General features: G+C 33.3%; 1 protein-coding gene across 4 annotated transcripts in view; it reads right to left on the bottom strand.

The window, feature by feature from the left end:
- Positions 1-15,808, bottom strand: part of LOC117223086 (Cysteine string protein) — a 186,234-nt gene that overhangs the window by 97,950 nt on the left and 72,476 nt on the right. For all 4 annotated transcript variants that reach the window (XM_076522188.1, XM_076522190.1, XM_076522191.1 and 1 more), the window contains one exon: positions 935-1,106. In XM_076522188.1, the coding sequence (XP_076378303.1) occupies positions 935-1,106 (172 nt within the window). The remainder of the gene's footprint in view (positions 1-934; positions 1,107-15,808) is intronic.

Here is a 15,808-nt window from a genome sequence, read left to right as displayed (position 1 = left end):
TCGGTACAAAACTCCATCCAATATCATTCGAGAAGAGACTGAAAATTCTTGGCGATTGATCCAGATCATTAATTTATTAACTCTATAAAAAATATAGACATTATGCCGAATTGGTATTTAAATTACTTATCGTTCGCCTCTCGATCTGATTTCGAACGTACACGTTGAAATAGATTTCCACATCATCAGTTTATTCGTCATTGTCTGCTTCACACATATAAGGTGATCCAGAACTTCTCTTACAACCGGAAAGTAGTGATACCTGAGATGATTTAAAGTAACTTTTTAGTTAGCGAAAATGTTGGTTACAACTTCTTTAACAAGTTATTAACGAAAAACACGAAGCAATCACAGCAAGTGCTACTGGCGCGTCCTGATGCGAAAACGGGCTCTGATTGTTTCGTGTTTCTCGTTCATAACTCGTAAACAAAGCCGTAGATTGCATTTTCGCAAAGGATCACCTCATGAGTCATTCATTTCCGGTTTTAACGGTATTTTCGGGGTACTCTGTACAAGGAAAATTAATTTCTTAATTTTCGAGTTTTACGGTTCTCTTTGTGTGTCTCTTTCTCTTTGTCCACCTGTCCTCCTCTCTTTTTCTCTTTCTCGAATGATCTATAAGATCGTTTTCAACGCAACTGATCTAGCAGTGCGATCATGGCATTGAACAATGTAAAACTTGAACTAGCATTGTTGCAATATTAACTTCGAGAACGATGGTGGTAAGCTTACTGTCTACGACACCGTAGTCACGCATGCTCCATGTGGCACGTGTCTTAACAACGCATCGCGGGGGATGCAAAAATCAGAGAGAAGCAACAGTATAAGGGAAGAAAATGTAAAAGGGTTCGCAAATAAAGATCGAACTGATTAAGGAAAATAATAACGGTACTTAGATAAATAATGTGCGTTAATATTTAAGTGCTGGTAATACCGGTCGTGTAAATAACTTTTTTCTCAGCACCGCTGTTTAGGTTTGTATTCTCGTCGACGGCTGCGCTGCTCGGCGGCGGCATGGCGAAGATTGGCTGATTTGTGGTATTGTTTTGCTGTTGTTGGCCAGCTTGTGGTTGACACGTGTAACATTCATCGTCGAATTCATACTCCTGTTGACAGACAAACATTTCAAATCGCATTAGTACGCACGTATGTACAAATATTTGCAAATATTTTCAAATTCAATTAAACCTCCTACAGTGTTCATGAAGACTTACACAAATAGTATTTTCTACTTGCATAGAACCGGCTAAAAAAATAAATGCATACCTTTGGAAATCGCTGTATAATACAAGGTTTTTAAGCTTATTATATGAAAGGATGTAATAATTAATATGGAAATACAAAGAAAAGTTAAAATGTATTTGCAGAATTCAATTAATTTGATTCGAGTAAGATAGAAATTAAAAAAGTTATACACAGGGTGATTCACTTAAATTGAACATTCAAGTTATTTCTGTTACTACGAAAGGTATGAAAAGATGACAAAATAGTATTTAAAATTGTTTCGTTCTACCAAACATCACTTTAATAATTTTCATTTCATTGATGCTTTCTGCAAATTAACGTTACTTTTTGTAGCAATGTTATTCATAATATCATGACGCTAAGATGATCATGGCAATCAAAGAATGAGGTAAAGTTTAAGAAATTCAAAAACGGTGTAACTTATTTTATTTCATTACAAATGCTTAATGTGTCGAAGACCGTTCCGCATTTTTTAAATTACAACTCATTTTTTAATTGTCAAGATCACCTCAAGATCATCATATTGTAGGTCACTGAACTCGTTTTGATGCAAACAACATCGCACTAGGAACAATTAATATGGAAAAAAATGTCGACAACCTTGAAAAACATCATTACAACCACCCTGGTATAACGATTCATTTTTTCATACCTTTAGTAGTAACAAAAATAACTTAAATATTCAATTTAAATGAATCACCCTGTAGAAGCCTAATATATGATCTGGGCAAGGTTCGCAGAGAAATAAGTCAGATCTGGCTTTGAAGGAGTGAACATTATAATTCCGAACTCCGATCATGCGGAGGTCCTGCGTCTCGTCGCGATCGTACATGCGTCACCAATCCCCACTCATTCAGAGCCAGATCTGACTTATGTCTCTGTAAACGCTGGGTCTGGTTCATATAATCCCATAGGGAGGTTAAGTTTTACTACACACACGTAGAAGAAGCTCATATACGTATAAGCAACTTGCCAGGATTTTTTCCTACCAAAACTGAAGCTACACTATCGAAATAAGCGGTTCAGGAGTGGCAAATTATGATTTCTAAAAATCCAATCTACGTCAACCCAGTCTCATGCCCCATTGTACGTTATTATGGAGTAATTTGTAATACTCGACAGTAGACGAGACCTGTCACGAGACTTTCGAAGCAAGCCAGACGTCCCAAGATGATCACCGCTGACAGATTTTCTTAAATATCGAGAGATTTAACGTTCGTATCGAAAGAAATAAGATCGGGTCGACGTAGCTAGGTCGTATACAAAGACGGTAGTGTGTATTTTTAGTTGATTACTTACTTATTTAAAGGCGAAAATCTAGGAGAAAATAAAACACCATCCCAAGGTACCGACATTTTTCGCTACCAGCGCCACTGTTTCTTTGAAACCAAAAACTCCATCGCAGATGAGTTCGTCTGTGACTTTAGGTAGGGAAAGTGTGTGATCAATAATGCAGGCGGATAACACAGGTTGTTAAGTTACCTACGATCATACTCAAGTATTTTTTGTATAACTTTAACATTACGTCATATATTTAAATAAATATCCATTGAAAGGAAAAAATTCTTTACGGTATATTAAACTAGATGATTTTTTTGTATTTTTTAATTATGTTTTGGCAACGTCTTATACTAAATCAGAAGTTTCTTGTATTTTGACATTTATATACTCGACTTTAATATACTGTAAAGTATATTTTTTCTCTTCAATCTAAATTTATTTATATATAAATACATGGCGTGTAAAAGTCAAAGTTATATTAGTGTTCGAATACTTTCGTGGATGAGTGTATGTAACATTCGTGAAGTCCCGCTTGCTTCGGGAGTCTCACGCGTCGTGAAAAGCAATATGCTGCCGACTGCCGAATATTAAAGATTCCTTCACAATATTCTAAAAGTGGGCATTTTGAAGACGACTGAGGTGTAGATTGCATCGTTAGGAAACATAATTTACCACTCTCGACCTGCTCACGTCGATAGTAGAGCGTCAGTATTAGTTGGAAAACTTCTGGCAAGTTTGATACGTATCTCGGACGTTACGCTTGCTTCGGAAGCCTCGCGAGTCGTGAAAGGGAATATGCTGCCGATTGTCGAATATTAGAGATTTCTGTACAACAACCTAAAAGTGGGCATTTTGGAGACCGCTGAGGCGTAGATTGGACTTTTAGGGAATATAATTTACCACTTTCGATCTGCTTACGTCGATAGTGAAGCATCAGTATTGGTTGCAAAATAGCCTGGTAAGTTTCCTATGTATCTTGTGATGTCACGATTGCTTTAGAAGATCGTGATCAGTGCAGTCAGGAAAATAACTACGCAAAGCGACACATGCACAGGGATTCCTGCAGAGCGGCGTGGGGCATCTACCGGACGATCATTATAATTCTAAACTACGATCGGACAGAGATTCTGCGTCGCGTCCCCATCGTAGTTCAGAATTACAATGTTTAACCGGTAGACAACAGACACTTGTTGTGCTGGACTCTCAGCGCATGCGCTGCCATTTTTTCTGGCTGCTTGCTCGTGACTCGTGACTAGGGCTCGCGGGCCGTAAAAACTTTCAGAACTTGTCCCTTCTTGTCTAACCATTGTCAATGCAAAAGAAGCCAAAAAGGACTATGCTCCTACTCCTACACCTTTTCCTTTTCCTTTGCCATTAGGAAAGTGGGCCAAACCATGAAAAAGCCGGCCAAGAGTCAATCTTGGGAAGTCATGAATATGGTTCAAATAAATTACAATAGTATTAAAGTACACTTCGAAATATAAGAAACAATAAAAATTAGCAAGAAGAATAATTATAAAAGCAATTTTTCGTAATTTATATGGCTTGGCACATAATGCTGTTATGTCACGATTGTGTCTAATCTTATTGTTTGCAACTCTTTTGATTATCGAAAATGGTACTTCTATGATTAATTAATATTATCTGTGTTGGTGTGTAATTCTTATGATCGTATATGAGCATACGCACAGCTTGAAAAATATACAAAGGGCCTAGCCCTTAAGATGGTCCATTAAGATCATTAAGATGGTCAAAATTGCCCTTAGAGGTTTTTCAATTACTATTATACCGTTCGATGGCTGACCAAGAAAAACTCAACTGTGCAAAATTTCAACCCTGTAACTTGTTCGTGAGGGTAGATTGCGCACTTTTCCGCTCATTTCTCCCCTTCGGTGGTTTTTTTAAAATCTTGAAAAAAATGTGACCTATTTTGGACATCAAGCCGCATATTATACAATTTTTTCAGATTTTTCGGTTGAAGGCTGTGGTTATCAAAAATGGAAAACCAAAAAAATCGAAAAATTGAAGATTTCTCGAGAATAAAAATATGTGCTTTTATATATTAATCCCCTGATAAGGTACTATCGTAAGAAGTGCATTCAATTTTTCTCAGATTTTTCGTTTGGTTGAGTCATTGTAAAAAAAAATGAAACTGGATTTCGACGATTTTTTTTTTATCTGGATTTGTCGACGTTTTTGCTGTGAGAAAGAAAGTTGTTGGGTTTATCGTAAGTGTAGATTAAGTAATTTTAAAAACGTAATTACATTGAAACAAGCAATTTTTTAACCTAGAAAATGCGATTTAAGGTAAAGAAAAAATTGTAATGTGCGTGATATATATATCACGTTCGTAATGCTTACGACATCGTTGGTTGGCGGAAGGTCTTCGACTCCGGAACCGCCTACGCTGGGGTTCGCCTCCCGTTGGAGGCAAAATTTTTTTTCGTAAAACACACTTTATTTTTCCAATTTCATATCATATGTTTTATTCACATGATTTTAAAAATATTTTTATAATGTTCTAAAAAATTTTTTTTAATACTTGAAAAATATTTAAGTCAAAATACATACAAAAATAGTTTTGGAGTATCTCTTATTTTATCGATTCTATAGCTGTATATATCAAAGTTTTTGTAATGTTAAATAAATACAAATTACGTTAATTTTAAAGTGTGCTATCTTTTTGTCGCTCACTGTGTATCTCTAGTTTTATATGAAAATCATGATTTTGAACATGTATTCTATATACACGTGTATAGCTCAGAGTATGTAATTGTTAATACACATATCCATGTGTATATCTGCTTTCAACTACACTTGAAAATTTTGAAACTTTATTCTACATAAAATAATCACATATAATAAAATATGAATATAGTAGCGCATACATACATGTTTAATTATCCATTGAAATACACGGGTGAACGTGTACCAAAATTGGAATATACACGTATATTGGAATACACGTGTGCACATAATAAAACTGTCTCCGTCTGTTCATAAAGTTTCGGACCTTCTGTTGTAAAAAAATTACATCTTACCGATTGAAAAGTACTGTGAATAGTAAAGTAAGCAATTCAAATTCAGATATGTTTCATAAATTAACACTCCATTTAGGCCCATTTATTTCTTTATACCATTAGAAAACTGAAAAACTTAAAAAGAAAGTTCCATCTAGAGTGCTACTATTGCTTTTAGATGACCCAGTCGACAATATATGATATGATTCAGATCACCGAAACTAGTTTTATTTATATGTATTTTGTTTTTCCATTTTATTTTACATTTTGTTAATTTTTTATAATAATTTTTTTATTTATATAGGAATACTCGTTTTGTATTGATGGTATATATGCATATCAAGTATAAGTAAAATATATATAATTACGTTTATTTAATATTTATATTTAATTTTAAAAAATAAGTAGAATAAAAAATATATGGATAGATTATATAAATCATATATATATATATATATATATGATTTATATAATCTATCCATATATTTCATCCATATATATATATATATATATATATATATATAATATAATATTACATATTAAAAACGTAAAGAAGGTATTATATTTATTTATATATAGAAGCAAATTGTGAACATTATTACCTTCACTTATCAATGTGTTACTATTTATTTGTTTTCAACGATATCAATATATTAAAAGAAAATTAAAAAATAAATTATTAATTTTAATAAGCTATTTTATTTCACCAACAATATTAATTAACCGACACACAGTGATCTGGGAATTCGGTTCCTTTCGCTTAAATTATATTTTTTTTTTAGCGTTATTTCTATAATTAAAACATATTAAAGTAAATCGTACTCTTATGGATTAGTTAGATAATTTGTAGCTTTTCATATTAAAAATAAATAAATTTAACAAATATTTTGTTGTAAAATATCTCTAAGCAGAAAATAGAGAAAAAAGCCTACGGGGATTTGTATCAAATCACCCACAATTATTTCAACAACAATGTATAAATCGACACCATTTGACCGACAATAATTTTGCCAACAATATTAATTGGTGTTCACGAATTTTTATTCGTGTCATTTTTAACACTCCTGTAAATATGTACTGGAATAGTCGTATATACGTGTATTAAAAATTACACGGATTTACACGCGTGTAAGTACACCTACTCATATAAGGGTGTTCCACAATTATTTTAACAGCCGAAAATGAGGGGTAGCTGAGGTCATTTGAAGTAACTTTTTCCTTTGCGAAAATGCAATCTGAGGCTTTGTTTACGAGTTATTAACGAAAAACACTGGCCAATGAGAGGTGACGGTGCGAGGGAGAGGGTCCGCGAGAGAGTCCGCAGCACGAGGCTTTGACAGAAGGTCGGGACGGACTCGAGCCGCGTTCGAAGTATTGAACAAGTCACAAGGCGAGAACTTTCCGGATTTTTTTTACTACATAACAGTGATATTTTTAAGAAAAACGCTGTTCACCTATACTTTAGAACGTCTGAAGAATATTTACTAATTTTTCGGACCCGAAATAATATGAAGTTTAACCGTGACAGCCGTTTTAATTTTCTGGTGTGCATGACACCTCGTGTGTAGCATATGTCAGTACGTACGAATCAGCAAATGCATCCTCAACTAAATGGGTGAGTTTCTTATCGATAATATTTTTCATATTTCTCTAAAAAACAAATCCTTTACGTACCTTAACACGATTATTTATTATTAAATCAGCTTTGCGAATCATTCGTTGAATTCTGTTCGTACACGGAATTATTTAAATTAAAATATCATTTACGAACTTTGTTAATCTTCACTAGACACCTTGCATAAAAATTTCATATGGTACACATAAGGTGTCATGCACACCAGAAAATTAAAACGGCTGTCACGGTTAAACTACATATTATTTCGAGTCCGAAAAATTAGTAAATATTCTTCAGACGTTCTAAAGTAAAGGTGAACAACGTTTTTCTTAAAAATATCACTTTTACGTAGAAAAAAAAATCTGGAAGGTTCTCGCTTCGTGACTTGTTCAATACTTCGAACGCGGCTCGAGTCCGTCCCGACCTTCTGTCAAAGCCTCGTGCTGCGGACTCTCTCGCGGATCCTCTCTCTCGCACCGTCACCTCTCATTGGCCAGTGTTTTTCGTTAATAACTCGTAAACAAAGCCGCAGATTGCATTTTCGCAAAGGAAAAAGTTACTTCAAATGACCTCAGCTACCCCTCATTTTCGGCTGTTAAAATAATTGTGGAACACCCGTATAATATAAAATATAGATTCAAAAGTGCGATCTTCAATATTAATTAACAGACACACGATGGTGTGAGAATTCGCTTTTTTTAGGTTGTTAAGTTCGTCTCGACACCGGTTAGGATATTATCAAGACAAAAAGTCTAGCATTTTTAATAAACAAAATTTTTTTTGAAACTTTTATATTCTTATATATGGAGAAATGAATACTTGGAAACATTGTTTGAACACGTAATTTTTTTCCAAAATTAAATAGTTTCTATAACCGAAACATATTAAAAAAATCATATTCCTATGTATTAATTAGATGATTTGTTGTCTTCTACATTAAAAATAAACAATTTTAACAAATAGTTCGTTCAAAAGAATGTAAAAAATCTCTAATCAAATGATATAATATTGAATAAGTAATGTAAGCACACCAGAATGAATTCTAGATTTGAAAAAACGAACCAACAGGGCCGATACCCAAGGCCAAGAGCTGGTGTTTCATGCAACCGTAAACAGTAGATAAGGACCACATTCCTTTGCTCGTCGCTCTCAAAGTCAGTCAAATGGTTACAATTACAAGTCGAACTGACACCTTATGTGACGTTGAAAATACCTAGTCACGGTTTGTTAAAATCCAAGGAAGATTAGAAAGCGTAGATAAACGCAGCTAAAATTTGTACTATCCTTTTTATAATACTGTAAGCTTTCATGTAAGATAAACCGGATGTCTAACATATTCAATCGATTTTTTTTAAATCCTTCTTATAGTCTAAATCGTAATCATCTTCAAAATCTGCCTAAACCGTAATTAAATAACTAAAACATAGGTACTATTAAACGTCAAGATATAGAACAAACTAGTCTTTTAATGCTCGTAATCGCGTAATTAAATCGAATACTTTAAACTTCAATTTCAAAATTTTTATTTTTTTATAACATTATATTTAATTACAAAGTTATCCAATAAAAGTAACATTCCGACTATCGAAATTCCAAAGGGTTGTCAATTCACAGGAAAAAACATTTGTTCCATAAATTAAAGTTGAGATATTGATATTTTGCTAAAAATGACCCCGCTCTAGATCTCTGTGCGACACGGTGAAATCACCGACATTGTTTACATCACACTCGTTTCACCGACATCTCCCAATGATAGTCATGCGGTACGGTTGGCAGGTAAACATAAGCCAATGTCCGTGAAATGAGCATCGATGAAAACATTATCGACAATGAAAACATTATAACATTGTCGACGAAATCAATGTCGGTCAAGCGATGTAGGTTAAGCATTGCTGGTGATTTGACATAAACCCGGCTACAGTTCATTGCCAGGTTTTATGCCACGCAAGTCGGCACAAAACACACACATCTTCCGTATTTTTTAATTGCGCGTAATGTGATGATTTTAATAAAAACGCCGTTGACTCTTTTTTCAGAATTTCTAAAGAATATTCAGTAACTTTTCTTGCAAGTACATATTTGATTTATTTTTAAGTCTTTCCCGATGCTATGCCACTTATACATTTAACACTTTGCACTCCGCTGTCCCCTCTCGTGGGACATCGTAATTCTAGCATATCACTCGGATGTCCCCTCTCGTGGGACATTAAAGTTTATTAGTGATTACGGGGAATTGAGTTATTTCAGCGCAACTTTTTGAGACATGCATGTTTCCCTGAAGTTTGCCCTTGAAATGGCACAAGAAATCAAATCAAAATATAGTAAAATTACTAAGATATATACAAGAAATGTCAGCGGGTTTTGACGAGAACGTGAGAGGCGTGCTCACGACGGTCCGAGCACTTCAAAGACGCCACTTGAAAAGAGCGATAAGTCAAGTTTGTAGAAGAAAGATCGGTATGCGAACATAGCACGCACTGTATAGTGAGATTTATAATCATAAAATCTGGAGGAAAAGATTTTCAAAGCTGAACTCAGTCTGGTTTGAAGCGTCGAGCGGTATAGATAGATCTAACGAGTGAGAAAATCGGAAAAGTGATTCTTCTCTTGGTAAATAAATTGTTTGGTGAAAGTTTTTTTTGGTAAATATCATCTTGTGAGTTAGTAATAACAATTAGAAATTTTCAACCTATGTATTTATTCATATTTTTTATTAGAACAATGGCAAAACGTTCAAACACGAATGAGTCTCATGACACAAGTAATAGTGAAGATGAGCTCCAGATAGACGTTTATACAGATATGTTAGAAATATTGCACAGAAATGTTACTACAGATATGTAGAAGGTTTTCTTCTACAGTTAGTCTATCGTTTTGATAGCAGTGATAGTGATATCGCCCAAGCAACAAGGCGACGAGAGAAAGAGTTCGCATAGATAGCGATTACAACAACAAAACAAAATTATAAAACAAACAATAACAAAATTATAAAAAATAAAATATTGATTTTTTTGCAAATTTCTCGGTTTCAGCCAAATTCATATAAGTCCAATATCATTATAATATGTTAGTTAGTTCCAAAACTATACTAAATAATACGAGGGTCTGTAAATTCCCGTTTCTGCCGAAAAGTGGCGCCGAGTAGCTGCTAGCCAACGTTCAGAATGGTGCGGAGTGCTAAGGGTTAATTGAATAATTCTACTAATTATTATTTTAGAAAAATTAATTATAAAACGAATAATATACTGCGGTTTTATTTTATTCTGCATCTTACATTTCATTTCTCAAATACTTTGAATCAACTAAGATATTTAAAATGTTATAAACGCGAATGTTTTAACTAATAATACAGTAGCATGTAAAAATAAGATAAAAGTTGTAGACAACGTTCTTTGTGCACTTTTTTTAAATAATTTGCAAATTCATAGTATCATGTTTTTAAAACGAATTTTTTAAATTATGTATTATAAGCATTATTTATAATATTACATAGTAGTATCGGAAAAGAACTCTATATATAAAGTTCAAGCGTAGTTTAGATTTCGAGAGATAGCGAGAGAGAGAGAGAGAGAGAGAGAGAGAGGCAAAGGCAGAGAGAGAGAGAGAGAGAGAGAGAGAGAGAGAAAGAGAGAGAAAGAAAGAAAAAAAAGAAAGAATAGGCATATGGTTTAGGTCAAACTGAATGAAAGGCCCAAGTCCGACCAGGTTTTCCGGGTAGAGATAGTAAGAACGGTATGGTGCGGAGGTGCCAATGTGAAGACTAGTTTTGAGAGAGTCAACAGTGTGGCAGCGACGAGCATGAATCATTGTTGTAAAGTTGAAAGTCGTCTTTGAGTTTCTGTTTTTAATTTAAAAGTTGATCTAAGTTCTAATAAGTTGTAGTCGTGGGATAGTGTGCAATAGTTTTTTCGTTATATGTATATATGTATATACAATATTGTCCCAAAAATTATCGTATTTCCGAGAAATGAGGAGTTCCTGAGGTCATTTGAAGCAACTTTTTTCTTAGCGAAAATGCGATCCGCTGCTTTGTTTACGAGTTATTAATGAAAAACAGTAACCAATGAGAGACGAGGGCGCGTAGTCCGAGAGCCCGCAGCACATGGCTTTGGCATAAGGTCGAGAACCTACAAATATACTATATTTTATATATTATAACAATATATTCTGTAAAAGATTACTTATTCTAATGACGAACTTGATGATTCTTCATCTATTTTTGCATCGACCTTGCTATCGTCATTTTTGTATTCTTCGTTTTCTTTATCTCCTTCATCTTCAAACCAGAATTCAATGAATGATTTGCAACGTTATTTTAATAATAAATAACCCCGTTAATGAATGTGAAATATATTTTAAAAATATGAAGAATTAATAATAATAATAATTAATAATAGCTTATCATTTAGTTGCAAATCCACTTGCTTCTCAGAAGTATGTCATTGCTTTAATTCAATACTGAGATATGTCTAAATAATAAAGTTTAAAGAAAAACTCATTTAAAGTTTTATTTCCTCAATAATAATTTGGTTTTTGAAAATAATGAAATATTATTTTCACTAAATTTTGTACTAACGTATATTGAAAAATATAAAATAAATATAATAAGAAAAAGTCATAAGGCTCGAATAATCGTATCTCCTCTCCCCAAGTTGTCCATTTTTGTTTCCAAGCTGCGGGACAATTTGGGAGAATTTACTGTATCTATGCAGGACTCTACCTTGCACTGTCCAAGTCTTTTATACTACATACAGTATGCCAAACGTTGTTAGCAAATGTACGTATTTCGAAGAAAAAACCAGTTATTGGATTTACAAGAGTATATTTAATGCTTTTTCGTGTACAATATATGCTTTACACTCTAATCCAACTTAACAATATTTTTTGTGAACAATTAAAACTAACAGCTACTAACACAATATGTACATTTTTGAGGTCACAAAATTGGTGACGCGCTCTGTTAACAAACGAAATTCTTAAAATAAAGTTAGGATAAAACAAAGTAGGATAACCTTTCCCTACCAATTACTTCCATCAATCTCTTTGGTATTGATTTAATTAATCTTTTAATGTACTTCATGTATATACTCGCATTATTATTATTTATCTTCCAAAACTTATTCGTTTTTCGAGTATTTGCTGATCGAGTTTATTCCAGAGCATTTCCATCGAGTTGAGATCTGACGATTGTGGAAGTATTCCAACAACTTCGTGACAATTTTGCAAAATCCGTTCTCTAATGACATGTATAATGATGACGCGACAAGAAGGCACCTTCGTGTTTACATTCCCCCTCTTACTATCTGCCCCACTGCCGCAGTTATCGGTCGCTAGCAACCGTCGCCGATCTTCGTTGCCGTTTTCGGCCAATAGCGACCGATAGTTGTGGCAGTGCGGCAGCTAGTAAGAGGGGGAATATAAACACAAAGGTGCCTTCTTGCCACGTCAAGACTATACTTTATATTTTCAATCGTTATCCTGATACAGCACGAAGTCTCTCATACAATTCCTATTTTTAATACAGTCAGTATTAAATTGTCTTTTTGAAATATATACTGGTTTGTTCATAGTTTCTTGAATAATATACAAGTTTCTTGAATAATATACATGTTTCCTAGGCCCTAACAACTAAAACACCCCCACATTCTAACATTGAATTCATGATTTGATTTTGCACATGTTTAGCTAAATTTATGCTAAATTATGTATTAATAATTTAGCTAAATTAATGCTAAAAAAATTTTAGCATTAAATTTCAATTGGTCATAAAATGTCGCATTACGCCAAAGTTTGGTAGGTTTCGAAATATATTTTTTGACAGATCCTAATTGTCTTTTTCTATTATCGACACTTACAGATGGTTTTCATCCGAGGACACGACCATTACAGAAATTCTTTCTAAACACTATGTACTATTTTATTCGTAACAGATTGTCCACAAAAATTTTCCAGCATCACAGCCATTTTTGAAACATGTATTCTGGAGTCCTGTTTGATGTATTCAAGATTTTTTCTGCCACGTCCACTCTTTATCTTCCACTTTGCCTTCCATTTAGTACATTTTAATAATATTTCTAACTGTACTAAAGCTTCTTTTCAAAATTTTAGTTATTGTTCTGTATGAACTATCGACTGGCCAATCTGAAATTATAATATTTTTAACTTCAGTTTTTCTACCTTTGTTAACCATTATAGCAAATTTTGTAGCTACTACAATGCACTTCGTTAACCAAGGATATACTGAACAATCTACCATTACTCGCACATAAAACAGAATCAATACTACTAAAGACGAAGTGCTACTAAATCAAAATATGTAATAATTTTTGTCAACTCGAAAATACATATTTTATTAGCTACCGTAACACCTACTAGTATGCAGCAAATATTATTATACTTTTGTATCAATCGTCTAGACAATTAATACAGCTACACAATTTTAAAGATGTCCACCTCTTAATGAGTGAAATATAAAGTTACTATTTAGAGATCCAGTTTAAAAATAATTTATTAAGAACATTTGTGTATTTTTAAAAGATATATATTGATATATTCGTCACTGACTTATATATATTTAACCTACAACAAATTTTCTAAATTTTTAATTTGACAGGCTTGTAAAATATATAAATAAAATTTTTTCATTAAATAATAACTATTGAACTACCAAACCGATGAAAATAAAATTTTGAGTGGTTACAGTGGATACATAAGAGTATCTAATGAAAATATTGTCAGCTGAAAAAATTTACGTTTTCATTATTTATTATAGGATTGTTTGAAACAAATGCGATGCTATTAAAATATAATAGCTGCGCTCCACATATTAGCAATATTTTTAGTCAATGCAAGGAACATTCGCCAGGAAGGTCTCCTGCCATACTTAAAGATTCTTAACTTTCTAAACGTACAGTGGCCCATAAAAGTGTTCATACACCTTTTAAAAGGCAACAACTTTTTTAAAACTGGTCTAAGTGACTTGAATATTTTTTAGATGATAGAGGGGCTGATCTATTAGATGATAACTAAAATATCTTTTTTAACTTTTGCTACTACTTGGGATGATAGAAAAAAAATAAGAATCTCTCGCTTTTAACTTTTTTATCTGAGCCTATAAAAAAAAGGAAAAATGCCTTTTGTAGATCTCGGTAACTTATATGCGTGCTGAAAATTTGACCGAAATCGGTTAACCCAGAGTCGAACAAGAGACATTGAAAGATTATAAAAAGCAGATTTCTTCCATCAGATTTTTATCATCTTTAATTTGTTATAACTCATGACAACGTCAACTGATTTCGATAAAATTTTCAGCGTACATATAAGTTACCGAGATCTACGAAAGGCATTTATCCTTTTTTTTATAGGCTCAGATAAAAAAATTAAAAAACAAGAGATTTTATTTTTTTTGTCATTCCAAGTAATAGCAAAATTCAAAAAAATCATTTTAGTCATCGTCTAGTAGACTAGTCCAGCTATCGTCTAAAAAACATTCAAGTCACTTAGTCCAGCTTTAAAAAAGTTATTGCGTTTTAAGAGGTGTAGGAAAACTTTTGTGGGCTACTGTACATTCCATTTGCTCTTATAATTTGAGTCTACAATTTATCAATTAGTAATGTAATAGTTAACAATTCTAGATATATTAACGCTATTAAATAGTTGTCCATATTCAATAATTTATGTACTACGACATAACTAAGACCGTTTTCTCGTATTTATTCTTTATCTGATTGATGTGTGGCTCCTCTATAGCAAAAAAATGATAAGCAATAATGGGTAACTGCGTCAGTCAACATCCAAAATTTGATGCCCCATTTATGATGCTTTTTATTTGGAAGATATTGGGTCAACGACGTTCTACATTTCGTGCGGACTAACGATTCGTCAATACTCAAATGTTAATGAGGCGAATAATAGTATCGGAATTTATAATTTGCGTGGATAACAACTGGTTCAAATTTTGCTGCAGCCTCATACCCTGGACTATCACGTGGTGCTAAATTTTCATTGTCTACGACATGGAAAAATCTGCAAATTAATTGAAACCTACTTCGGCTAAACATGGAATTCGGCCAAACCATGGAATATGCCTATGATTTGTTGACCAATAACTAAAAAATGTCGGTCTACGTGTGATACCCATTTCTAAAAGAACGGCAATAAAAGCCCTCATTTCTGACACTGATTTTACATCGATTTACATTGTACATTGATTTTATTGAAAAACTGTCTGGCATATCGGTTTGTTTCACTCCTCAATAGGCTCAAAAATTCTTCGGTAAAAAATAAATCGAAATATCCTCTGGGTGTGGAATTTCTTGGTAGCATATGTTTAGGCCCAACAATTTCCATAAATTGTGGGCGATGATTATATTCGCTGTCATTGGCCACGTTAACTTCACGGAAATTGCTTTTAGTGCTTCCTCAATATTGTTTCCCTCAAGGTCTGGTTCATTATCACTAGCTACACTGTCACCACACTATATATTCTACGCAGATCCCAACTACTTGGTGTCACATTTCATCATCGTCACTATGTGCTTCATCCATCTGATCAACTATTCGCACTAATTCGGCTTCATCCATGATGGTGTATTTTTGATAAAAGTTCGGTGGCAAAATTTTAGAAGTCGTATGTTGCTAATTATAG

The sequence above is a fragment of the Megalopta genalis genome, chromosome 5 (assembly GCF_051020955.1).
Source record: "Megalopta genalis isolate 19385.01 chromosome 5, iyMegGena1_principal, whole genome shotgun sequence".
NCBI classification, from domain to species: domain Eukaryota; kingdom Metazoa; phylum Arthropoda; class Insecta; order Hymenoptera; family Halictidae; genus Megalopta; species Megalopta genalis.
The sequence above is the reverse complement of the archived record's forward strand: the minus strand, read 5'-3'. Positions and strand labels throughout refer to the sequence as shown.